This window comes from Heliconius melpomene, chromosome 14 (assembly GCF_056956725.1).
Source record: "Heliconius melpomene rosina isolate 202511_hmr_F chromosome 14, ASM5695672v1, whole genome shotgun sequence".
In the NCBI taxonomy this organism is placed as follows: Eukaryota; Metazoa; Arthropoda; class Insecta; order Lepidoptera; family Nymphalidae; genus Heliconius; species Heliconius melpomene.
Genome location: NC_140402.1, coordinates 7,834,981 through 7,861,803, shown reverse-complemented (window position 1 = coordinate 7,861,803; position 26,823 = coordinate 7,834,981). Strand labels below are relative to the sequence as shown.

Genomic DNA, 26,823 nt, shown 5'->3' with positions numbered 1-26,823 from the left:
AACCGACACCTTGTGATGATTTTTCAAGTCCTGAGACTACAAATATTACCCTTTTTTAATTTTTTTTTCTGTAATGTAATCATGAGTGACCCTTCTGTGAATTACAGTTTAAGATTGAAACATACCTGCATCGGTTTTCAATAAAATGTGGTGTTTTTGCCAAACATTAAATTCAAAATATTTAGTACACCCAACTTTAACCGACTGTACTATAAAAAAAATGTACTACACTGTTTTTGCCAGTAACTTTAAAAGTTGGCGCATTTAATCTGGATTCCGAAATGGTATGATACTTGCTAGATTACTTCTTTGTTGAAGAGAGAAAAATCGAAATACACGATAATCGGGATGACGGTCAGCGTTTTTGTATCTTTTCCGATACATTCTAGCTGCAGCATTACCATTACATAACCACTCTCCATGAATGAAATGCATATTGGCATTGTATCAAAGACCGAGTATATGGCCTGCGAGATCGCGGACTCGAGTACTATCCTTATAGGTCCTGGGTCAGCCCCTAAGTCGAAAAAGTTCAGGTATCTTAGATCCGTCATGCACGAGTCTGGAGGCATCCATCACGATTTCCATGGTCGGATAAGCGTTGCCTGGGCTAAGTGGCGGGAGGTCACTGGTGTGGTCTGTGATCGCAGGATTCCGTCCAAACCTTTTCCGACTTAGGGGCTGGCCCAGGACTTATAAGGATAGTGCTCGAGTCCGGGCTCTCGCAGGCCATATACTCGGTCTTTGATACATTGCCAATATGCATTTCATTCATGGAGAATGGTTATGTAATGCTAATGCTGCAGCTAGAATGTATCGGAAAAGATACCAAAACGCTGACCGTCATCCCGGTTATCGTGTATTTCGATTTTTCTCTCTTCAACAAAGAAGTAATCCAGCAAGTGTTATACCATTTCGGAATCCAGATTAAATGCGCCAACTTTTAAAGTTACTTGCAAAAACAGTGTGGTACATTTTTTTTATAGTACAGTCGGTTAAAGTTGGGTGTAGTAAATATGTTAAATTTAATGTTTGGCAAAAACACGATATTTTATTGAAAACTGCTGCAGATATGATTCAATCTTAAACTGTAATTCACAGAAGGGTTACTCATGATTACATTACGAAAAAAAAAATGAAGAAAGAGTAATATTTGTAGTCCTGGGACTCGAAAAACTATCACAGGGTGTCGGTTATTCCGATATTTTTTAAAATCAATATAATATGAAAAATACAAGACAAAGATTTTTTTAAACGGTTTTATTTAGCTCACCCCGTTTGTTTATTTATTTGTATGTTTGTTTGGGTCAAATTTAGTAATTGAAATTTAACCCTCTTCCCGTTAACCCATTGATCTGAAATTTGGTATACGCCTTTGATTCTGGTGACAATACAATTATCCATATTAAATATTATTGTGAATCCAAGATGGCCGCCGCTACAAGATGGCGGACAACTTAGTTTTATTCAATCCCATCAATATGGGTATCAAATAAAAGGGCTTGTCAATTAGAATTCAGTGGACTATACAAAATCAAAATCCAAGATGGCCAACACTACAAGATGGCGGACAAGTCAGTTTTTTTCAATCCTATCAATACGGGTATCAAATGAAAGGGCTTGTCAAGTAGAATTCAGTGGACTACACAAAATCAAAATCCAAGATGGCCGCCGCTACAAGATGGCGGACAAGTTAGTTTTTTTCGATCCCATCAATATGGGTATCAAATGAAAGGGCTTGTCAAGTAGAATTCAGGGCACTATACAAAATCAAAATCAAAGATGGCCACTGCTACAAAATGGCGGATAATGTAGTTTTCAATCCCATCAATATGGGTATCAAAATAAAGGGCTTGGTAAGTATAATACAGTATACTATACACAATTACAATATGAGTCTCCCACCTAAGTCAAGATCTGGTATCCTGTCGAGGACTGTGTGGCTATAGGGTGCCTAAAAATGAGACGTCGCTAGGGGTACACCACCCAAGGTAAAAGGTAAAAGCGCGCCGAGAACTATATGGCACTAGGTGGATAAAAATGATATGTCGTTAGCGTTTTCCCCTCAAGATTCAGGCACATCTTGTTGTACATAGCCTTGCTCCTCTATTGGACCTCTGGGGGGTCGATCGTAACATTCTCCATTAACCTTGCAATAATGAGGCACTCAACGAATTGAATAGTAGGAGAAATAAAAACTAAAAACTTAAAAATAAAAAAGTAAAAAAAATATTTTAAGTTAAACCGTTTTATATTGCAGATAAATGTACTAAAAGATAAAAAATAATTTCATGGAAATTATGATTACTAAAATAAAATCGTGGGGCACGTCCAATATCTACAATCGAAAGACATGGCATGAGACTTCACCCACCTAGTGGTAAGTAGAAAGTGTCCCCACGATTTTATTTTAGTAATCATAATTTCCATGAAATTATTTTTTATCTTTTAGTACATTTATCTGCAATATAAAACCGTTTAACTTAAAATATTTTTTTTACTTTTTTATTTTATATTTTTCTCATAACTGTCATGACTTGGTCTATCACCTGGTCTCGTTTTATCGTTGACTCCTGGGACACCCTGTATATATTTCTAAGTCCAGTAGTTTCGTTTTTGAACTGTGAAACACTTTTCATTCTCCAAATTGTCTGAACAAAATGAGTAAATAGGAGGAATTTAATGTTATAAAAAATTTGGCGGTAAGTGAGGAACAAGAGTATTTTAACTCTAGGATCTCCTGCCTGCTTTGCTATAAGCTAAAAACAAAAATATGCTTAAATTTAAACTATTTTGAATAGTGAAAGCTATTTAGTTCATTATGTAAATGTATTTTAGTAATACAGGTACCTTCCCCCATATAATACGTTCCCATTCAAAATCGTGATAAGTTAACATTACTTTAGTCGGTCGTAATGTCTTACCTCCAACGGGCCGGTCCTGATAACGATCTGTCATTATATTTTACACAAAGCCTCGTGTACAAAAGGATTTGGTTAGTCTATACTAATATAATAAAGCGGAAGAGTTTGTTTGTTTGTTTGAACGCTAAGATCTCTGGATCTACTGGATCGATTTACTTTGTTTTTGTTTTGTTTGTGTTTGTATCAAAGCTGCATTCTTCAGAAGTGCTATAGGCTATATAATATTACATTACACATATATACTAATAAATTAAAATACTTTCTAATTTGACATGCAATTTATTCTGCCATGTTAATAACAACCGTCGTCGCTACTCGACCGCGTTCGTTACCGCGTCATTTTGATATTCATCTTTATGAAAATAAATATAATAGTCACTTTTAGCATTTCATCTAGATTGAAATTATATTTCTATACAAATTATATTCTTATATTTCAAGCAGGCGTAGCCGCGTCCGGATCCGCTAGTAAGGTATAATGAAACATCAACACGTTTTTAATAATATTTAAGTGTTATCATTTGATTTTTACTATGATAAATAAGGGCTAATATGAGACCGTCGTTCACCGTCTGTCTTCTAACCCGGCAGTTCTGGGTTCGGGGCCATGAATCGTTTTCTTGCTGTGGTAATATAACTGAACGCAGCGTTTAGTTCCGCTAATCAATAAGCAATGTCTCAAAAATTTAGCAGCAGAATGAAATGGAATATCTTACTGCTAGCTCCCTTTGTCTACCCTGTTATATGGGATATACACTATCATTAACCTCGTCATATATGGCGTCCGGGGGACCTCATACTTTATATATGACCTTCTTCCAGTATCCTTGATACTGTGTTTGCGAAGATCACCCGAGGTCTCCCCCTACCTCTCTTACAGCGCACTTCTTTTCCACCATAAATCTCTTTTGCCATCATAACTCTTTCATCACTCATTCGTTCGGCTTGTCCAAACCAGCTGACGTTCTTTATTCTCATCGTCATAATTTCGCTAATACCTGCCAGTCTGTGCATCTCTTCTTACGGATTCGATCGACTAAGCTGATTCCGCATATTCTACGCAGAAGTTTTGTTCGTTATAGATTAATACCTGACCTGTAAAAACAATATTTTAAAAAGTAGAACATAGTAAATAGAAGAATTAAAATTTAGTTGTCAGAAAATATTCTGTTTTGTATTCTATAAAAATATTATTTTCAGCTTTGATTTTTATAATTCTAAGATTTTTTTTAAATAAAACATTATAAATACAAACAGTCCTTCCTTTTAGCAAATAAGAAAATAATCTTCTTTGAATTTGATACACTTTGAATTCACAAACAACTCGACCAAGAAACCAGAAACAGGTAGTTTATATACAGCATGTAACACGCTTTTATTTACTTAAAAATTATTTTTATTAAATTCAATTCAATTCTAACACAACAGCACGAACTTTAAAATGCTTATATGATGTGAAACACTTCTGAATGATATTTTGTTATTTATTAAACGAAATTTATTATTTTTAGTATAACGCTGTATCCTGCACAGTACAGGATAGGCAGAGGGAATCTGGGAACCTGGTATAAAATACTCCGTTCATATTAATCTTAATACATACAGAACGATTTGAATGACGGAATTAATTATTTTAATCCAAAATAATAAATTTGCATGTGCATATTATTTGACATAAAGCGCGGTTTTGGGCTCCTAACAAGTAATGTCTCCAGAAATGGAGAAAATGAAGAACGGAAAGGTTTCCAGAACTGGAAACACCTAGTGTCCAGATTCCCTATGCCTACCATTCTATATGCGGGATACATCATGAAGCTACAAAACATATGCATAATTATATAATTTTATTTAAGGCTATCGAGGCCTTCACGGCTGAATAAGACAGCGACTGACTGAAAATGGAAAAAGCGTGAAGCTGCTCGAGATATAAGAAATTTTAAAGGATTTTTTTAATAATATTTTCGAAAATATATAATTAGTCAATTTAATTATATGTTTTTATATGTTATCAATTTTAAACTATATTGAAAATTGCAACAATTAGCAACTGCAATTTGTAAAAGAGAATCATAATAAGAATTCGATACTTGTACAGGATACTGAAAATGTAAACTCCTCAAACTAATTGGACTCCTGTTCTAAGACTTTGAAATTTAAATTATTTAACTAAAGAACTTGTTATTTCTGAAAAGTTCATATCATTTGTTAAATAATAATTTAGTAATTGGTCCTAAAAAATTAAATATAACTGAAACATTGATTTAAAAATATGATCAAAATAATGGCAATAGTGAAGGTTGTGGGTTCTATTACTCGAAGAAATAAAATAATATTTAATATTTTAATTTTCTCGCTCTGGTTTCGGGGCAAAGCCAGGCATTCCAGAAAGAATCTATTGGTAAATGAGGAATGAAAGTGTCATAATCAGAACTCTGTGGGATACAGCATGAAGCTGAAAAAAATAGTACTTGAATACAAAAAATAATTATGTAAGATAAAGAATATCAATCATAAAGACCTTGAAAGCGCGAAGCGTTCCAAATTAACGTTCAAATAGAATTTCCGAAGCTAAATTAATCACTTTCCTACAGAATGGCATGACTGGCGGTTTCCAACAGCGTAATAAGCCGATCTGAAGTACGTACCGTGGAAAAAAATGTGCGTTATAACATAACCCTTTATGATGATGATGCTTTAAAGTATTTAGAATGTTTTTGATTAGAGACGATGGTCGTGAGTTCAAATATTACTTAAGAATTCTCTTTACTAAAATTCTTTCACTGTTGGACATATTGCGTATTCAAGTTTATGAAATGTGGGGATCGGGAGTTCTTTAACACCGGGTTCCCAGGTCCCCTAAACCTGCTATTATCGGGATACACGGTGAAGCTCACAAAACATAAAATAAATAATATTCTACCCTGATATCTGTATAAGATAGCAATAACAATATCAATTACACTACATTCAAACCCTGGTCCAGCAATAGCTCCAGCTTAAACAAACAGACAGGCCACTTCAATCAAGCCAGTTTGTCATCCATTAACACAATATAAGTAATCGAATAGTCGGTCCGAAGCGAATCGATACATATCTCGGATGCCTCTGATTCAGGCCTGAAACTGTTATATTCGATAACAAATGGCAGTCAGGCATGCGATGTAGAATGCCTTTGAAGTTAGTATAATTGGTCCTGTCAAAACGTTTAAATTTTGTTTATTTTAACTAAAAACTAAAAAAAATTGCTTTATGAGGCATTTATTTGATATCTTTCAGTATTTTTCCATATATTACCTAAAAGTCGAATATAGGCAATAGGATTTTTATTACATACACCTGTTCATATAAACTGGTGAATCTATCTTTGTCCAGAGCAGACATGACAATAATTTATATATATTTGACTTATCCGATTACGATCATCCTCTATTCACACGACTAAGCCAGGCAAGGAAAACCTGGGACCAAGTGTTAAGGTACTCCATTCTCATTAGGACATTTCCGTTCTCCACCGAATTCTGGTGGTATTGCTTATTGGTTGGTGGATCTCAACGCTGCGCTTGGCCATGTTAACTGAGCGAAGAAATGAAAATATGACTTATTTCATTCCCTCGTGTGGAAATCGAATAAGCAACTGTTTCGCTTACAAACGCACCAGTAAGCCCCTTGCCACGACTTCAAAAGATAACTATCTTATTTCTTTTTTTAAGGAAACAATATAGATAAGCAAGCTAGCAAATCGTAAATACTTATAGAAAACAAATAAATAATGAAAATTTCTTAGTGAAATAGAATATTTATTAATTATCGCTACACAAAATACATGAAACTTAACAAGTTTGTAATTTATCATATAGCAAAATAAAAATTACCTTTTAAAAACAATCGAATCAATTTTTCTATAACTAAAAATATATTTAAATTATTTTAACACGAATAAATTAAATAGCAGCAGTATGCAGAGGGAGACCTAGCCATTCCCCCCCCATATGCTTCTTCAATTTTTTGAGGAATTGAATTTGAGGACGAAATAGAAGTAATTCACCGCTATGGCGCTTTAAATAATTGAAATATGAATTTCAGGGCTTTTTTACAGTATCAGTCCAACAGAACCTTGCGGGAATTCTGTTTGGACGTTCCAATTCGGATCCTGAGGGAGTCGCTTTAAAGTTTCCTAAAATATTTTCACCTCTGGCTAAATTATCAATTTTTTCACATTTACTTACACCAGTACCGGAACTTGCCCTGTGAAGTGTAGATAAAGTCTTCGTTCTGATATTTTTACTTTTTAAATCAACATATGCCAATTCCTCTTCAGAACTCAAATATTCTTTGACATTTACTATATCTCTTCCTAATTCTTCTAATTTGGAACAATGCATTTCTTGAAAAGTACTATTATTTTTATCATTCTGTGCATTCGTAATACTTTCTAATTTACTTTCTATGTTTGATAATTTATCAAATATGTTATCGAGCCTTGTAGCTTGATTTTGTATAGCACTAAAGATACTTCTTATTTCCTCATCTCGGTCCTCTAATTTAAGAAAACGTTCCTCAACAGCTTTAACTACCGGTGCGCTTATATTTTCACAAAATAATCTCTTATCCTTTTCATTCATGAGATGCATTTTAATGGTTGCCTCATTCGATATATTCATGTATTCAGTTGCAATCGCTTCAAAGGACTCCGAGGGAAGTATCTTTTGGTTTTTGTATTTATGTTTCTTCGGACATTCTTTTTTAAAATGAGTTTGCTCTGATACTTCTGATAAAGTGTATGATAATGATTTGTTTTCGTTTACATCGTCGATTGTATTATTTTGTGACGAACGACTTAACGATTCATCGGTAGTAATAGTTGCTCTACGTTTAAATTTCTCATGTTTTACGATTTCTGCTATTGTGGACTTTCCTTTATCAAAAGTAGCGTGCCCTACAGAATTTATACTATGCTCACAAGCTTCGTGCTTCCTTTTGGAAGTTTTCTTTGACTTGATCGTATAATAGACTGGCTCTGCGCTCGTAGCTGGAATTGTCAGAGGAATAATATTTTTGGCAAATTTGATTGTTTGTTGAAGTACTGGGTCTGTTTCGTCTGAATTATTAATAACTTCGGTCTTGTAACACGCACCACATTGCTTGTTGTGGTCAAATTGTTGACATTTATCGTTAGTTTCTTTAAAATTTAAGACATCATCTGTTATTTTCTTTCTATTGCCTTTGGCAAAACATTTTTTATGAATAAATACAAGAGGGTTGTAAGAATTTTTGTCTAAAACATAATCAGAGAAGTTCACTCCGTCAATATTTAAAGTAGATGGATCGAAACCTGCAAATAAAATTATAAAAAATATATCATGAATCTTAGAATATGTAAAATTCAAAATAGTATATACTTACCGAAAGCCATTCAGATTTCGTATCTATATAAATATAATAATATATAACATTGACATAACAGATATATTGAAATTTAAGTATTCTTTTATAAATATAGAGAAAAACCTAAAAGGTTGTATAGGAAAATTACAGTGTCGAAAGCAGGTTATTATATGGAAAGGTTGAATGTATTTTTACAGTATAAATTGCTTTATTACATGTTGCATAATATCGAGACGGATCATGTCAAGGTAGCTTTTAAAATAGCTAGCTTTTTTGCAAGTATTATTGTAATTTTCTTACTTTCTTTTAAATACAACTTTGTATTGAAGCGTGTCGTAGTAGCTACAGGTTCGATTCCAACTCGCAAAATGAAATATTTAATATGTTCGTTTCTTCGCTCTGGTAACTTGGCAAGCGCGGCGTTGAATTTCGTGACATAACAAGCAATGCCTAAAGCTGAAACATAGAGAATGAAGGATCTTAACACTAGGTTCCTCTGCCTACCCTGCTATTTCCAAGATATAGCGTGAAATTAAGAAAAGAGGTATATTTATTATTATAATAATTATTATCATTGTTTTCATAAAATCCTAACAAAATAAGTAATATCAAATAGAAATCTCAAATAAAACTATACTGAGTGCATTTAAAATAAATACGAGTATTTATCTACTTCACGAAATCAAATACTCTGGAGAAAGATTTCATCAATAACATACTCGTATTATAGCTTATTTTATTGCTAGTGGCTACTTTTCTAAACTGAGGTGTTTTTTTTTTTAATATACGATTTTCTTCATCTTTTTAATATGAATGAATACAAACAGTATGGCACGCGAAGCACGGCGTTGAGTTCCGCATCTCACATTTCAGAATTCGGTGCAAAGTTGGGAACGGAAGTGCTCTTAAAGTCAACAAAGAGTCTTAACATTAGGTTCCTAGGTCCCTAGAATAAAGATGTTTAAATGTCGAACAGAAATGTATTAGAGTATATGATGTTCATTTTGGTTGGCTAAAGTCGCTGATGATTTTATTGTTCGATTTCTAAGTTGGAATCGAACCCCCACCAGTCGTTTACACATCTCAACATACGAAATTTCTATACAATCATATTTTTCTATGTTAAAATATAACTTTATTCAACAAAGTCTGTCTGTTTTTGAACTATTTAGCCAAAAAAAATATTCTTCTTCTTTTGTTTCGCCTCTTTTGACACGAAACCTCTTTGTCTCTCGTCTGTGGCATTCACATCCTACGTTAATCCACATTCTTCATTCACAGTGATGCTAGGGCGTCAGTTCATGTTTATTTAACTTGAATTTTCTTATGAGACCCATATTGTAACATTTCAGCTTTTCGTTTAAAGCGACAGTCAATTATGTTTGAAATTTTGAAAAAAATATAAACTGACTTTTTTTGTTGCTTTATCACAACTTGACAGTATCTTTTTATGTTCATCTTTATGCAAATTATCAATATTATTTGAGATGGAACGGAATGGATGTTCTCTTCTAAATAAAACTTAAATTAAATATAGAAAACTACTTACGAATGAACGAATCTTAAGAAGTAAGAAAGGCCCTCGTAACGCAGGGTTCACAGGGTTCGATCCTCACTTGAGGGAATGAATTAGGTGTTATTATTTATTAATATTTTAATTTCTTCGCTCTGGCACCAATACAAATCCCGACGTTGACTTCCACCATTTTGGAAGGGGAACGGAGTCTCTTAACTCGAGGTTAACTGCTGCGTGCGGGATACTGCGTGAAGCTGATTTTAAATACCTAAAGGTAGTACCTATATTTATTTTAACTTTGAATTTTATAGAATTGTAACGGCAACTCTTGTAAAAAATCGGTCAAAACCATTGTCGAGTGTAGAAGCTCTATAGAAACAATGCTCGCTTTACTCCGACGTAACGTTTTATTTAAAAATATTCACATAAATAATAATAGACGTACACTATAAAGATGTGAAATCTTTTTAGAATTTGCGTTACCTCCTACTCCTTTATTATTTATTTATTTATGAGTATATAAAAATTATATATATATATATATTTTTGACTGATTTTTAAAATATAAGTTAAATATAGTGGTTATTATTATCAATGTTCAATTGCAAGTATTTTTTTATTATTCAGTTGTCCTTTTTTTTTAACATTCACAAAAGGTCGTTAGGAAGCGCGGCGTTAAATTCCGCCATTCAAAATATTAAAAAACCCAGCGAGGCAACTTTTTCTCTTCATTGTGCGAAAATAAAAATGGAAATAGATATATTTTTATGGTTCATTTACCCTTTGTCTGTCTTTATAAATCTCCAATATTTTTTTAAGATTGTCTCACATGCAATTCTTTACATAAATATAGTTTGTTCACCTTTCCACAGAAAATGTTTTAAATTATTATATTTTAAAAAAACTTAATTTAGGCTTTTTTAATTATAACTAAAAACATTATAATTATACTCATCTATATATATAAAATCGAAAGGTCACTCACTCATCACGAAATCTCTAGAAACTACAAGTGCTAGGAATCTCAAATTTTGCTTAGGAGTGACTTATAGGACGTAGGTGCCCGCTAAGACGGGAATTTGTAATATTCGACTTCTAAAGGGTTGTTTTTTGGGCCTAAAGTTTGTATCAAACTTCGTTACTACAAATAATAACATAGTTCACGCGGGTGAAACCGCGAGCGAGCCGCTAGTATATTATATAAAAATACTTTATCTGCAGTGTAATATTGTTAACTGCATAACGAGAAGCTACCGAGGCGCAACGTGTCGTTTGAAAAATTGTGAAATAATTGAATTATTGGAATCATTTCCTATCTCTGGCCTCTCTGCTCTCTGCCGCATCCTGCGGAAGAACTAAACGCTGGAGTACTAATGGGAGTAAAGTGAACACTAGGTTCCCAGGTTCTCCCTGCCTTATCGCGCGCTTATAAATCTATTTATTTAATTTAATAATAACCTACAAACTATCTCAAAATTCGAAAGATAATCTGTACCAGTATATGCAAACGTGTAGATTAATCTCACTAAAACTGGTTGGAAACTCCACCCGGATAGAGATACTACCAGTGGATATTGTAAATTCTCCTATAACCCAGATCCAAAGTTTCAGTTCCGAAAGCTACGGACTTTCGATACACCTCAAATATGTTGACTTACTTTCGCTAGAAATTTTCGCTCGTGTCGTGTGGTTTCAGCGATTAGACCTCGAAAGGTCAATGTGGAACATAGTAAGTAATTATTTTCTCAAAATGTTCGCAGAAAATTGAGTAAAAATTAAAATTATAAAGAAATAATATATCTTTTTCTGGTGTCCTGGTTGTCCTATTTGATGAAAAAAAAAAAAAAAACTATCATCAATTTCGTACGCATCTATAATATTTCAGGCAAATTCTTTTCGGACTGTAGCATGCTAGATTCGTAAGATGAGGTATATTATATTCGTATATTATTTCGTATATTCGTATATTATTTTACACAATGAACTAAACATAAATTTTCAAAAAGTATATAAGACTTGAATTTGAGTTGATTGAATAAGTTTTCAGAAAAAGTATTTCGTATTTCCTAGGTGCGTGGTATAACATCTTAAAATGTTAAAAAGAATAACGGTACTATAGCGACTATATGAAATTGAAATTTCATACTTTTTTTATACAACGAGCTGTGAATGTAAAGCGGAGAGAGGTTTAGATAGTAGAAAATTAGATAATAGATTGAAATATTAACAAATTTAACATACGTAACGTACCATTTTTTTAAACTATCATAGTAACTCATCCGAGTGGGTGACCTATGAAAACACAGTATCGACCATACTGGGTTAAGGTTAGTAAAGAGTAAAGTAAAGAGCATGAGGACCCTCCGGAGACCATGTATGATGATGTTCATGACAGCGGATGAGGCGAAAAAAATATGCAAAGAGACCGTAAGACCGCGTTTGACGTTCTTAAAATGTATATTTCCATTTCTTCGCTCTGGTGTCGAGGTAAAGTGAGGCGTTGAGATCCACTACTCAACACGCAATGCCTCTAGAATTCGGCGAAAAGTGGTTAACGGATTATCTTAACACAAGATTCCCTCTGCCTATCTGCTGTCATGATAACTACAAAGAAATATTAATATAAAAAACAATATTTCATTCATTTTCATCCACATAAATTGAAGGTTACAGCGCCAAATTAAAAAATATATCGTCATCATCATCATCATCATTCATTAAGAGTTGTTCTAAATAGTTTCAGTATTAAAAAGTAATATTTTAGTTCATAGTATATTATTATGAACGTATTTCTCCGCTAACACAATCCGATTGTTGACCTACATTTTTTGTTCTCACTTAACACGTGGCTGGATGGCGTATAAAATATTTCACTTTTCTATAGTAGTTGAAATCTTTTAATGGCAAATTGTAATTTTTCTATTAAATCTATCATTTTAAAAGAGGTTTTCTATCTATAGACATTTTTATAACTATTTTATTACTGAATGACTGACACAAAGTCTAAACGACGCATCGTCATATAGGTTCCTTGGGGAATATAGGGGAGGAATAAGTAAGGATTCCTCAAAAGTCTTACGGGAACGGCAGAAAATGGGAGGTTATAAATAATTATCAGGTTTCTTTTATATGGTTGTATTTATATAATATATTTTATATCTTGAAAGTACACAGTAAGAACCATGTTCCTAGTTGAGATATATTTCACCAGTCCCATACCCAAATGGACACTATGGACATATTTAAATTCACTATATATATAAGATAAAATGTGGAGAACGGAGTGACTTACTCATAAATTCTCTTTAACTTCGACAAGAACTGTTACAAAACTACAAAAATATTAATATTTATCTAAAATATAATAAAAGTACTCAATCCAATCTAAATTTAGTAAAAAAAAGTTAATTATACATCAAGTAAGCCACGTGTCCAGAAAAATCCAGCTAAATTCATTTGGTAACCCAGAAACAACGAGAGAAATCAACATCAAAAACATTAGTATAAAATAAAAACCGCCGCTGTGAGCTAAGCCACTTTGAAGCCTACAGTTTACTTCAAAATGTTTCATAAAATATTTTTACAGTTGCCACTTATTTTAAGCCAAATTTTTGTAGAAGTAAAGTTTTATTACCGAAAACTTTTAACATTCAAATGCATGGATGTATTATTGTTTTTATTTTCTCGTTCAGTAAAAAGACAAAACACGGCGTTAAGTTCTACCACTCAACTCCCAATGTCTCAAAATTTTAGTAGAAAAGTTGGAACGATGTGTATTAGCACCAAAGATATGAAATGAAAGATTTTAGATCCTTATTTAAAATGATTTTATTTATTCATATTATAAAAAAAATCACCAAAATCTTTAATTTGTGGCCTCTAAATTTCATATTTCAAGTTTTCAAAATTTCACCAGTTAATTTAATGTCTTTAAAAACCCTACTTTCACCAACTTCTTCATACATTTGCTATGACCGTAAGACCAAGAATGAGCTTTCAAGGCCAACATCTATCTCGAAAGCCATTTCTCAAGCATATCTTAGACAGATCACTTATAGACTCTGCATCAGGCACGTCACAGCTCCAAACACTTGATGCACCAACGAGGTTAAAAAGCCTATCTAATAAAAAGACCTGCAATACTTGAAGTAGCGTAAATGGAAGCGAGCAAGTTGGCCGAACGTGTATAGGTAGAAGAATAACATTGTGACCTATTTCACCAACTTGCTTCCTCATTGCAATAGTGGGCCAAAGACAGGCAATGTATATAAAACTTTAATGTAAGATTCTCAAGATTCAATTTCCAAAAGCAACTACCGGTTTTCTACTATTCGTATTTTAAGAGGCATTCACGAGTAGATTCTATGTATAACAATCGGAGATATTGTTGCTTCATGGAATTGAAATAGAGGGTAAAAGAAATTATAGGTTTATTTGGGTTGTAAAATACAGTTCTGGTCTTTCATTGTTTCTTAAAATACAAAATAATTTTATGTTCAAAATTATTTTTACGTTTTTCTTAATTATTTTACTAAATTATGATATTTTTGACAAAACTGTCATGGACTTAAGTTGTCATGTATCACAAGTAAAAGAAATACTAATTAAAAAAGATCAATCAATAAAATCGATTAAAAACACTTTACAGAAAAATGATAATACGAAGTTGATATTATAAATTTTACAATATTGACCAGTCCAGTGCAGAAGCGGCCTTATCAATAACAGTGATCTCTTACAAGCAACCTTCTATTCGTAATCAAGATCTTGGTTACCACATCCGGTTTCTAGAAAAACATAGATTTGAGTACTTTTAGAGAAATATATAAAGATTATGAGAAACAATAATTTCTGTCGACTAGAAAAAAAATCTATACAAAGCAGACCAGAAAAAATATAACTCTTGAAACTAGTAAAGAATATCGAAGAAATATGCCCGACACAAGCACCATATAATCATGTTTTTCATTCTTCCACTACTGTAGTTGACAATGGGAATCGTAAAATCCGAAATCTTTGCTTATCTCCACTCCAAGTTTTCGCTTTTTCAATTTTATTGACAGCCATTGAGAGGCTGTCGTCTATCGGAGCCTTTATTACTGTTACATCAGAAACGTGAAAATGGGCACATTGAGGCAAAATGTTTTTTATATAATATTTTTTTCTATATTATTTTTGCCCTCTTGAAATTTTAGTAATATCATTGTAAAAAATTTGAGGAAAGTGAGGAACTGAGTGCTTATACACCAGGCTCCCAAAATAAAAACTAATTATATATATTATTCTACAATTCAAAACTACTTCTAAAGGCCTTATTGAAAATATTTTGATTTTAATTTAAAGTGCTGTACGCGAAATATACTCAAAATGGAAAAACAGAACTGTGTACATTAATTATTACTTTAGAAGCGAACTAGAATTCATTAGTATTGTTGAAAATTCATTTCTACATAATAAATAAAACTATTTTTTACTTACATATAGTGAATAATTTGATTCTAAAAGTTTATTTTACTATAAAATTTTTAATATTTTTGTAATAATTGATTGCCACAGATAAATATTTATAGGTCCTATGACCACAGATTAAAATATTCCTAATGTCAAATTAAAAATATCGATCAAATTATATACAAAACAAATAGTTTTATTTAATTTTATCTGTAACTTAATATTTTATTTAATTCGTATAATCATAATATCTAATATCAAAAATTTACAAATGTTGCCATCATTATTTACATTCTGTCATTATATCATTAAGAAAGAGTTTAGACTAGTAATAGAAGCATGGTCTGGACTTTAATTATAGTATACCTAGATTAGTGATTCCTTAGTAGCGGGCGAGCTACTGGTTTTTAACTATAAGATATTTTATAATATAAGATTTATTAGAATTGATTGATTTTTGTATTTGAGGCGAGACTGCTTGAGCTGGTTGAAAATTAAAATAACTGTTTTACAGCTTATTTTCGCGGATCTGCTTGCTTTCTTGTAATATATTTAAGCGGTATTGTTCAATTTTGTTGTTTTAAATATTAAATTATTTGTTTATAATTCAATTTTGTTTTAAAATCTTTTATAATTGACATTGATTAAGCCTCGTGCGGAAAAAAATAACAATGCATCGCTTAATACAAATAATATTCGTATTGAATATTGCAAAGGAAAATATTGATATTGTTGTCAAATTTAAAAATGCATTTATTTTTTTAAATGATCAACTTTTTAAACGCCAAAAAAACAGTAAAACTCAATTATCATATGATAAATAAAGTAGGTATAAGATATAAAAGTTGTTGTTTAAGAAAAATTACATACAAGTAAATTAAATTATTAACTAATTAAAAAGATTTGAGACTATACAGTCGTTTAATTGTTTTGATATTAAATCAATTTTGAAATTTATAACTGCAAGCGTGATGGTACATGGTTGAATTACCACTGATATGAAAACTATACATTTGGGGGTAAATTCTAAAAAATAATAGCCTAAATACCAAAACACGCGTATTTCGACACAAAGGAAATTATATTTAATAGGGCAATTCCGGTTAACATAGAATTGTGAAATTTGGCAGCTGGCATAAAAATATGAATACTATATTTGCGGTTAATTAAAAAAAAAGTCTTAAAAGGGGGACAAAGTTTGGTATTAAAGCCACTAGTTCAAGTGTGTATAAGATGAAAGGGCTCTGGCTAAGCTAAATTCAAAAAAAAGCTCGAGACTTCCAATTTTTGTACGGAACCCGGATGTGCTAGCCCGACTCGCGCTTGTCCGGTTTTTTATTTTTAAAGCTCCAAAGCTTTTCAGCAGCTTTTCTTCAGACTTTCATTCCCGCAGTAGGACACTAGACACGCCTCTATAACGACAGATTGAAATTTAAAAATCTCTCTCAAAAAGAAGTAAAGCTATAACGGGAATAAATTAACAATAACATAACAACTTTTATTAAGCTTTACGCTGTATCTCGCGTACAGCAAAATAGGCGTAGTGTTAAGACACTCCATTCAGTACTTTTCGTCTAATTGTCCTAAAATTGCTTTTAGAATCAAAAATTACTAAGGCGAGGAAATAAAAATAAATTTCCCAAAATTGCTTTTAGACTCATACATTACTAAGGCGAGGAAATAAAAATATATAATCAAACCCATAACCGTCGGTGTAAAAATACCATAAAGTTTTTCAACAACAGCTAAAACTCTCAAATAAAATAGTCATATTTCATCCCCAAAAAAAAAAACTTATTACTTAGAAGCCAGTTTACAATAAAGTATAAATAAAAGTAAGTTATACGGCCCAGTACGGCCCTACTTTTCCCAACAAGCCATTTGATAAGTTAGAGCGAATTCGAACAACAGTTTATATCTGACATTTCAACAGCCCACAGCGTACAGTTCGAAGTAGGTCGTGGTTTTTTTGACGTCTTAATATAAATAACAATTGTGATTAATTTAATTAATTAATTTTAAAAATGGCCGACTGTAATTTATAATTTAAATTTATTTTTTGCCTAGTGCCTGGTTGGGTAACGTAGGGTAAAGGGAGTTTTGAGAGAAAACATTCAATTCTTCACTGACATTAGGTGTTTATTAGCGTAACTCAACGCCGTGCTTTGCTTTCATACCAAATCAGGAAATGCAAATCACAACCGTAGCGTTTACAATTGGACCTAGTGTCAACGCACACAGTTCTCCGCTTTCCGCCCGAATTCGTGTTCAATTGATGTCAATCCCAAATATTTTTATCGTTTATTACAGACAGGCTCTTCTGCGCTTCTTCACTGTGAAACGACTTCTTCAATATTTTTGTTTCCAGCTGCACGCCGTACCGCTTGTAGCAGAGTAGGCAGAGGGATTCTAGTGCGTAATACGCTCCGCCACCTACTTTCCGCCGAATTCTGGAGGCATAGCGTGATGAGCGTGATGTCAGAGGAACTTGAGGAACTTTACTTCTACACGAGTCGCGTTTAATACTCTTGTGCCCTCCTTCCCCCACCACGTCTGGTCTGACTGTTTTATATTAAGCTTTGCCACGCCAGCTGAAACTTGACAGATGATCTGACATGCGACATATTGATATCTATCATGGAGACGTATATTAAGTAATGATTTAGTACTATCGTTTAACGGTCTAGATCTCTAGGCATTGCCTTGGTTGATTCGCTTATATAATATAATATAACAACACGCGGGTAGTAGGTTCGAGGCGCTTGTAGCAAAAAATTGTTTTATTATAATGCTACCCTTAAATTTAACTTTTAAAAGTTTATATTTAAATTAGTTTTACTTTTCTGCTTTGGTATAAAGTGCATTTAAACCTTTTCTTAAATCGCAATGCTTCCAGAATTTGGTAGAAAATGAGGAACGGAGTGTCTTATCACTACTTTCCCTCTGCCTTCTCTCCTGTGTACAGCATAAAGCGTGAAGCTGATTTATTTTACATTAATTCTAATATAAAAGATTTGGAATGAGAATATTTTTCGTTATAAACCAGGATATTTGCTCTCAGGGCGTGGCGCCTAACGTTTCCGGGGACTATCGCGTTACATTAAAGCTCCATTCATTGGAAGAAATGTCGGCTAATCTTTTTTCTCATTTGTATACATTTTCTCTTATATTTTAAATAGAAGTGTAAATATATAATAGATGCGAGCGTGCGACTGTAAACACGACAAGTGTGGGTTAGATTCCCGGTCGAGGAAATAAAATAATTTCGTTTCCTCCCTTAAAATATTAAATATTTCATTTCCGTGCTCAGGTAACGAATCAAAACGCGGCGTTTAGCTCCGCCACTCAACACTCCATACTTCCGGAATTTTGCGGAAAGTTAATCTGAAAAAATATTAACTAATGTCTTCCACATTACGGCCATAACGAAGTGACAGAAGCAGCTCCCGCGCTTAACCAAGCGTAATAATAAAACGTCCAATTCTTCGTTAAGCTCACAAATAACTTTTGACTCGAAAAGTCGTTTTAATAACCCTTAATAAACCCGTTTTAATAAAATTTCTAAGAATTTCTAAAAAGAGAATTATTATTTATATATACTTTTTAAACTTCTCGTTGTACCTGGTACCCGTTTTCCTCCTAAAACTCGAGACGTTGTGTGTAGAGTTGCAGAACTTAACGCTGTATCTCTTAATATACATATACGGCTTAATATATATAAGCTGTAATCTATATATATAAAAGGACTTGTCCTCACTGACTGAGGTAAGACGCACGCACAGCCGTAACCGCTGTGCGTAGAAACGGGAAATTTGGACAGATGTTTACTTTCGTAATCTGGACATCCACTAAGAAGGGATTTTGAAAAATTTTAGCCCTAAAGGGGGGAAATAGGGGTTGAAAGTTTGTATGGAAAAAAAATTTAATCGGCACCGATTTTTACAAAATTTGAAATTTAGATTTTTAAAAGTATTTAATTGAACACGTGTTTCATAGTTTTCTAGAACTCTCCTCCTAAGGGTGCAAATAAGGGGTTGAAAGTTTGTATGGAAAAATCTTTAAAACGCCACCGATTATTATAAAATTTGAAATTTAGACTCTTAAAAATATTTCATTGAACACATGTTTCGTGGTTTATTAGAATTCACCCCTAAATACGCAAGCGAAGCTGCGCGCGTCGGCTAGTCTTAATATATATATACGGGAATCTTCGCGTTTACATTGGCACTTGTCGCCAGGCGCCACGACGACTGGACTCTAATTTTAATTAACATTCCTGCCATATAAAATACTCCGTCCGCATAGGTGGGAGAAAAGAAAAAATAATTTGGTCGTTACAAAACCAATTATTGTAAAAAAATATATAAAACAATAAAAAAATAAGGCCACTAGTGGCGCAAGGTTATAAAGTATGACTGTAAACGTGACTGGTCGTAGGTTCAATCCCCACTCGAAGAAATTAAATAATAATTTAAACTTATATTTTCATTTCAACGCTCTGGTGTCAGGGCAAGCCCGGCGTTAAGTTCCGCCAATCAATGTGCAATGCCTTCAGAAGTCGCTGGAATGCTGGTCGCTGGGTAACGGACTATCTTCAGCATTGGGTTCCCTCTGTCTATCTTGCTGTCTGTGGAATACAGCGTAAAGCTGATTTTGAATTAATTTATTTTCTATTAAATTAAATTAATAATAAATATAACTATATATAAAATTAATAATAAATATAATATAAAAATAAAAAATATATATATAATTTACGAACACGTGAAATCTTTTTCACTATTAATTAAAAAGTTCAAGGCCCCGTGAAGATTGACGACGTCTCTTTACCTAGAGTTAGGTCTCATAGCTATTTTTATACATTTCTGGTTGCGAATGGAACAGCCTGGTATTTTTATGTTTCAAACAGAAATGAATTGTTAGAAATATTTCACCCATCCGTTGTGTTTTATATGAAAAGTGTTAGTTTTTTTCGGCTACTTTTGTATTAAAAATATACTTTAAAGTTTTTTTAGCTTCACGCTGTGATATGCGGGATTATAACAGGGACAGAGAGTACCGAGGAACCCAGTGTTGGGTTTTTCCGCCGAACAATTTCATTTCCTCGAATGGGAATCGTACCCAGAGCCTGTCATGTTTATAGTCGCACTCTTGCTCCCCTGCGCCAGGACTGCCTTCATTAAGATAATTTGACATTTTATATACAAAATATTTTTTTAAGCATAACACTTAGTGATCATACCGTTTACCACGAACCGTCTTATTTACGAGACATTGCTTATTGAGCGGCGAAACTCAACGCCGTGCTTCGTCTTATAAACAGAGCGACGAAAATGAAAATGAAACTTTTATAGGTAAATTTCGCTATCTCATTCCATTGCAGAGAATTTACATTAAATAATTAAGAATAGAATCATGTTAATAATTTTTTTATATTTTTAAATGTATCTTTTTTATAATAATTTATATTTAAAAATGTAAAATTGATTCACTAATTTAATAAAAGTATATTCTCAGCACAATAGTGTTATTAATAACAGTTGAACAATGAAGCCTACGTAAACCTATCTACAATAATGGATGGAACATTCAACTAACATTTATGTTACTTTTGTCTGAATAAGTTTTTTAATAAAGTACTAATGTATTTTTTTCCCGCTGTATCCCGCATGTAGCATATAGTAACTTCGCTTGCGTGAACCACAAAATGTAAAATCTCATTCTCCCAATCCCGTCCCCTTTACTTCCCAAAGTACCTACACACCAAATTCCACTCTACAACTATGTTATCTATCTGTCAGTGACTCAATAATAAAAGATAGATATCTATATCAAAAAAAGAAGAAAGATAAAAATATATATATAAAAAATCCGATAAAAGTATTGAATATAAAATATAGTCACTCTCACATATCAGCACACAGATAGCCAGTGATTGCGTCCATTTAACCACTCTTATTGGTTTTCCATTTTGACAGATGGAATAATTGCCTTTATCGCGCGCTTTAAATTAAAGCTTCGATAATTTGGTGGAAAACATGAATGTAGGTAGGTATTACCTCAATTTCCCCTCGAGTTTCCCCACTTGTGTTTTTTGGCTGCTCGGCGTTCGGATACTCTTTGGATAATTCAATTACACTTGATGTTTGATTTTTATATTTTTTTTACTTTTTTAAGGCCAGTCGTGGCGTAGTGGCATCAAGTGAGATTGTAAACCAATTGGTTTTGGGTTCGATCCCCACTTGAGGAAATGAAATATTTTTTTAAATGTATATTTCCATTTCTTCGCTTTGATGTCATTTAAATTTGAATTAAACTTAACACTCCCTTTCCCTCCCTCTGCCTACCCTGCTGTGTGCGGGATACAGTGTGAAGGTGAAAAAAAAGATTGTTTAAAAACCCGCACACAGCATCTTTAAATATGACGGTAGTAGGTTCAAAGGACGGACGTTGAGCTACTATTAAATATGCAATTTCTCTAAAATTTATCAGAAATCGGAGAACGGAGTGTCTTAACGAAAGAAAGTTAAGTTTACCATGTAGGTACGTTAGTGATTTATTAACAAAGTACCAGGCAACGACAAATCAATATTTTTTGGTACAATAATTGACACATAGAACATTCATTTATTATACAATAAAAAAAGATTTTAAATAAATGAAATAAAAACACATTTAAAATCTTAAAATCCACTTCTTACAATCTACCCACTTTCATTCTCAAACCCTCTCATCTCTAATTAATACGAGGCAATTATAATAAGCCCTATAAGATCCTAATTTATATTCCACATCAGCAATTTGTAACCTAGGCCTAGCCTTGTAGGTCTTACAACAGGCCTGAAATGTGACCATTTATATTAAACGATTGTGTATTGTGTAGTGATTCGAGCTTTTACGGTATTATGGCGACCCTAATATGATGGATCGTTTAGATTACACGGGTACGACACGATTTACTGTAATAGCTTTATTTGTTTTCAAGATGTTTACTTGTGTTTCAATAATATTGAATATAAATATATTTTTATTTTAAGTTCACATTATATTTGGCACATAGTAAAGTAGGGGAACTTGGGAACTTAGGGTTAATAAACTACTATCTTATTAAAATGTTTCCGTACCCCACTTTCCGCCGAATTCTGGAGATCTTGCGTGTTGAGTCCGAGGAAATAATAATATTAAATATTTAATTTCCTGGAGTGTCGCAAGTCGCATGCATGTGCGAATGGCGTCATACGAATTGTTCTGTACTATGAATAGCCTCATAACAATGTTGCGTTATGATAACCATATAAAAAACGAGAATGCTCATATATGTATAGTGGTAAAAAAAATGTATATTTGATTATAAAATGTATACTTTAATGTATACTGGTCAGATCGAGAATTGAACCCACGACGTTTGATGACCGCGTTGACGACGCAATACAATAAATGACAATAAATGACACCAATCAGTCGGACACCGACTCACATCTTACCAATCGTGTCACAATCCAGCAGCTTTAATTGCAATGCAGGTGACCGCACGGGAGAATCCTTTTTGTAATAAAAAAATCATAATATTTTTATGTTCACGAATTCCTCGTTTTGTTCTTCGTAAACATTTTATTGAACCATCCAAAACCATCATACCTATTTTAAAAATATTTTTTCCAAATTATTTTGGTAAGTTATGTATTTGATAAGTATGGTTAGAAGAAGTCTCACAATGAATCATCTCCTCAGAACCTGATTAACTTACCTTTCTAAGCTTTACATTGTTGGTTGTTGACTTTATTAATTTTAAGAACTCCTTATCATATTGTCGTTCTAAAGCGATTTCCAAGTAACTACGGTTGGGACTGCCTCTATAGAATAAACTGTCCGCAACGCTATTTTTGTTATCTTCAATATATCTTATATATCCGTTAAATATTCGCTTATTAAATGTCTAATACGTCGCTCTTTTCCGTTGGACTTTTTACTAAATGCGTAAGCTAATGGTTTATGATCTGTTAAAATTGTAAAACTACGTCCTGTCCTTCTAACAAATGCTTAAAATATTGGACAGCTTGATAGATAAAGATACCGTGATAAAATTAATTAAATGATAAAAACTAAAAATCAACTATTTTATACCAAAAAAAATCAGCAAATTATAAGCACATTTTGGCATTCACTTTGAACTATTTCACATCCGCATGTAAACTAAATGAACGTTTGGTACGAACCCTGGCATGGCTCCAGGTTCATGCAAAAAAGATTGACTCCGGTCGTTAAAGTCTAACGACCCTCGTATGGGGCAATTAGAAAAATTCTTTTCAATATAATTTTAAATATATTTTATGATATTTTATATAGAGAATATGTCGTCTCGTATAATATCATACCACTTTTTTATACTCTTTTCACCTATTTTAGACCTTCTCGGGTGCCGAGACAAAGCGCGGCGTTTAACTCCGCCAATTAAGTTAAAAAATAAACAAAAATAAATGTAATAGTGGAACAACGCTACAGATTAAGCAGAAGGAACCTAGCGTTAAAACACTCCGTACACCGCTATCTGTGTGTGGTCTGAGAGTGAATCGAACCCACATCCATCGTGTTAGCATTCACACACCGCACCGCTGCGTCACGAGTAGCTTAATTATAATATATTAAATAATTACTTATAAAGTAACCACTTACTTTAATGATTAATTATTTCGTTCTCAATAACGAATCAAATATGAAAATACTACTCTATATTGGCAAAAGCAAATGCTTTGGTTATTTTTATGCTAATATTTCTTCTTTGAACTTTGAAAGCTTTATGTTTACAAATAAGGAAACATTTTCCTAATTATTCACTAAACGATTGATCTCGTGGTTAGTGACTTATTGGTAATTGAGGACAGAGTTCTAAGGAGTTGGATTTCAATGGTAATAGGTAAAGCCTTAAAATTAAAATAAGTACACCGTTAACTACAGAATAATTTGGGATTTAAGACACCGTTTGAACCAAAAAACTTGCTGTAAAAAAACCACACATGTGTTTTTCTTAAATTACCTTATATTACAAATCTCTAATATTCTCAGCTTCAGTTATATATTATACTAGCGGCCCGCCAGCGGCTTCGCCCGCGTGGACTACGTTATTATTAATTTCTATCTCCATGACTCCTAGCATTTGTAGTAACGAAGTTTCATACAAACTTTCAACCCCAAAAACAACCCCTTAGAAGTCGAATATTGCAAATTCCCGTCTTAGCGAGCACCTACGTCCTATAAGTAACTCCTATGCAAAATTTGAGATTCCTAGCACATGTAGTTTCTGAGATTTCGTGATGAGTGAGTGACCTTTCGATTTTATATATATAGATTTGTTCTAATATTATAGAACTGAAAGTTTTGTTTGAATAAACGCACTAATCTTAGAAAACACTGGTTTATCCAAACCTTCCAAACCGAACCTTCCAACCCAAAAACCAAAAAAAATCCTTTTTTTTTGTATAACTTAGACTTTTCACTAGATAGTTCATTTATCGAGAAAGGTTAAAGGCTACATCCGACACGTTAAATATTATCACGCAAAATAATTAACGTGGTGCTGAAAGGATTAACCTGCGGTCAGAGTTGCCTCGGGCACCTGGAACGTGTCAAATACAATTTTTAGTTATGACTGACTGACTGACTTTCCGTGTTAGTATGCAACTTAACCTACTTCTCAGACTTCAGTTCTGAAATTATATATAATCAATATTATTGTTACTAAAACATGGATGAATTACAATTTTTTGCACAATCCATCTAATATGGGTATCTAATGAAACAGCTTGATTTTTTAAATAAAATATCATTTTTAAATATAATAAAACGCTAAGTCTATAAAAAAAAATCATCTAAATTAAATGGAAAAAATATGAAACATACAAATCTCATACATTTCAACACGAATCACGGGAGTTAATATTTAACTACAGCGCTAACACGCTAACCACGCCTTAGGGGATACATGCTCTTTAAAAATAAACTACTATATTGTACTAGATTGAGGGAGGGAAAAACGATATATATATTTATGCGTGATTAATGTAATACTTTAATAACTATTGAACAGGATGGTTACCAATTCAAATTCAAAAATGTGTCTCTATGGCATCATTACATTTTTTTTCTATTTTGTTCCAAAAATAAGTGGAAAATGATAAAAATAATGATAATAATAAAATGATAATGGAATATAGAATACTATAAGAAATTATTGACCATTTTTTAGTGTCCTTCAAATTCAAAAGCTTGTATACGTAGCTACAGTTTTGATAGTCGGTGTTTTCTTAATAATTTTTAACATTAACGATATTGACAAAATGTTCATACTTCTTTTAAGCCTCACGTGTACCCTGCACATAGCATGGTAGGCAGAGAAAACCTGGGAACCCTGGTACAAAAGCGCACCGTTCCCATTAAGATACTTCCGTTCCCTACTTTCCGCCATATTATAAAGGCATTGCGTGTTGAGTTCATACATAACTATGAATAACAAAATTAATAAACATTGTGAAAGTAGCCTTATATTTGCAAATATAAGGCTACTTTCACAATAATCATCAATGAAGTCACGTCATTAAGGTCAAGGTGAAAAGAATTTTCATGGAAAATCATGAAAAACAGTTGAAATATTGAATATGAGCACATTGATGTAGTTAATTAATTGCAAAGCCTCGTATGAACTTTCAATAATGATATATTATGAAACAATACCTTTGGCCTATGTTAAAATGTATGTTTTAAAAATATACACTGCTAGAATCCAGTCGTGGCGCTCAAGTGTGTGACTGTAAGCCCAACTGGTTATGTGTTCGATCCCCACTTGAGGAAATAAAATATTTATTTAAATACAGTGCAACGGAACTGTGGAATGGCCTATCCGCGGCAGGGTTTCCAGGGCGATATGACATGGGTACCTTCAAAAAGCACGTCTATACCTTAGCGGCCGGCAACGCAGCTGTAGCTCCTCTGGTGTTGCACGAGGTCGTGGGCGGCGGTGATCACTTACTATCAGGTGACCCGAACGCTCACTTGCCTTATCTTTTCCAGAATTTAGCGAAGAACGAGGAATAGATTGTCTTAACACTAGAAGCTTTCCTCTGCCTTCCCAGCTGCGTGTGGGTTACTAAAAAAAATCTTAAAATTGTCTTTATTTTTTTCCAATAAATACAAACAAAACCGCAGTATATTAATAATCATATTTTTAATTCAAAACCACACATCTATATTTAGTTCGGCTATTTTCGTATGGAACAACCCTTCCGTGACGACTAAGCTCTTCGAAGAGGGCATTGTTTTTTACTATTGTTGTTATTTCGAACAATGGACCTACTCTTTAAGATAATTAAAACAGTTATATAAAAATAATGAACAGATATTTCTTGTATATAAATAATTCTACGAATAATTAAAGGTCTTTTTCTTAAGTTTTGATTCTTTCCTATTGTGTAAGATATAAATGAGTGCTTTTTAAATTTTATTTTGAACCACTGGCCAGTTCGCGGCTTCGCCCGCTTGAACTACACGATTATT

The 26,823-nt window shown here is 32.9% G+C and overlaps 2 protein-coding genes across 5 annotated transcripts in view; one reads left to right on the top strand and one right to left on the bottom strand.

Moving 5' to 3' along the window:
* Nckx30C (solute carrier family 24 member Nckx30C) overlaps positions 1-26,823 on the top strand; it is a 67,761-nt gene that overhangs the window by 13,585 nt on the left and 27,353 nt on the right. The gene's annotated exons all lie outside the window — the stretch shown is intronic.
* Positions 6,983-8,337, bottom strand: LOC146532259 (uncharacterized). Its single transcript, XM_085197720.1, has 2 exons — positions 8,328-8,337; positions 6,983-8,256 (listed from the first exon to the last, which is right to left on the bottom strand). Exons 1-2 carry the CDS (start codon positions 8,335-8,337, stop codon positions 7,004-7,006), a joined length of 1,263 nt encoding a protein of 420 aa, XP_085053846.1. The 3' UTR covers positions 6,983-7,003.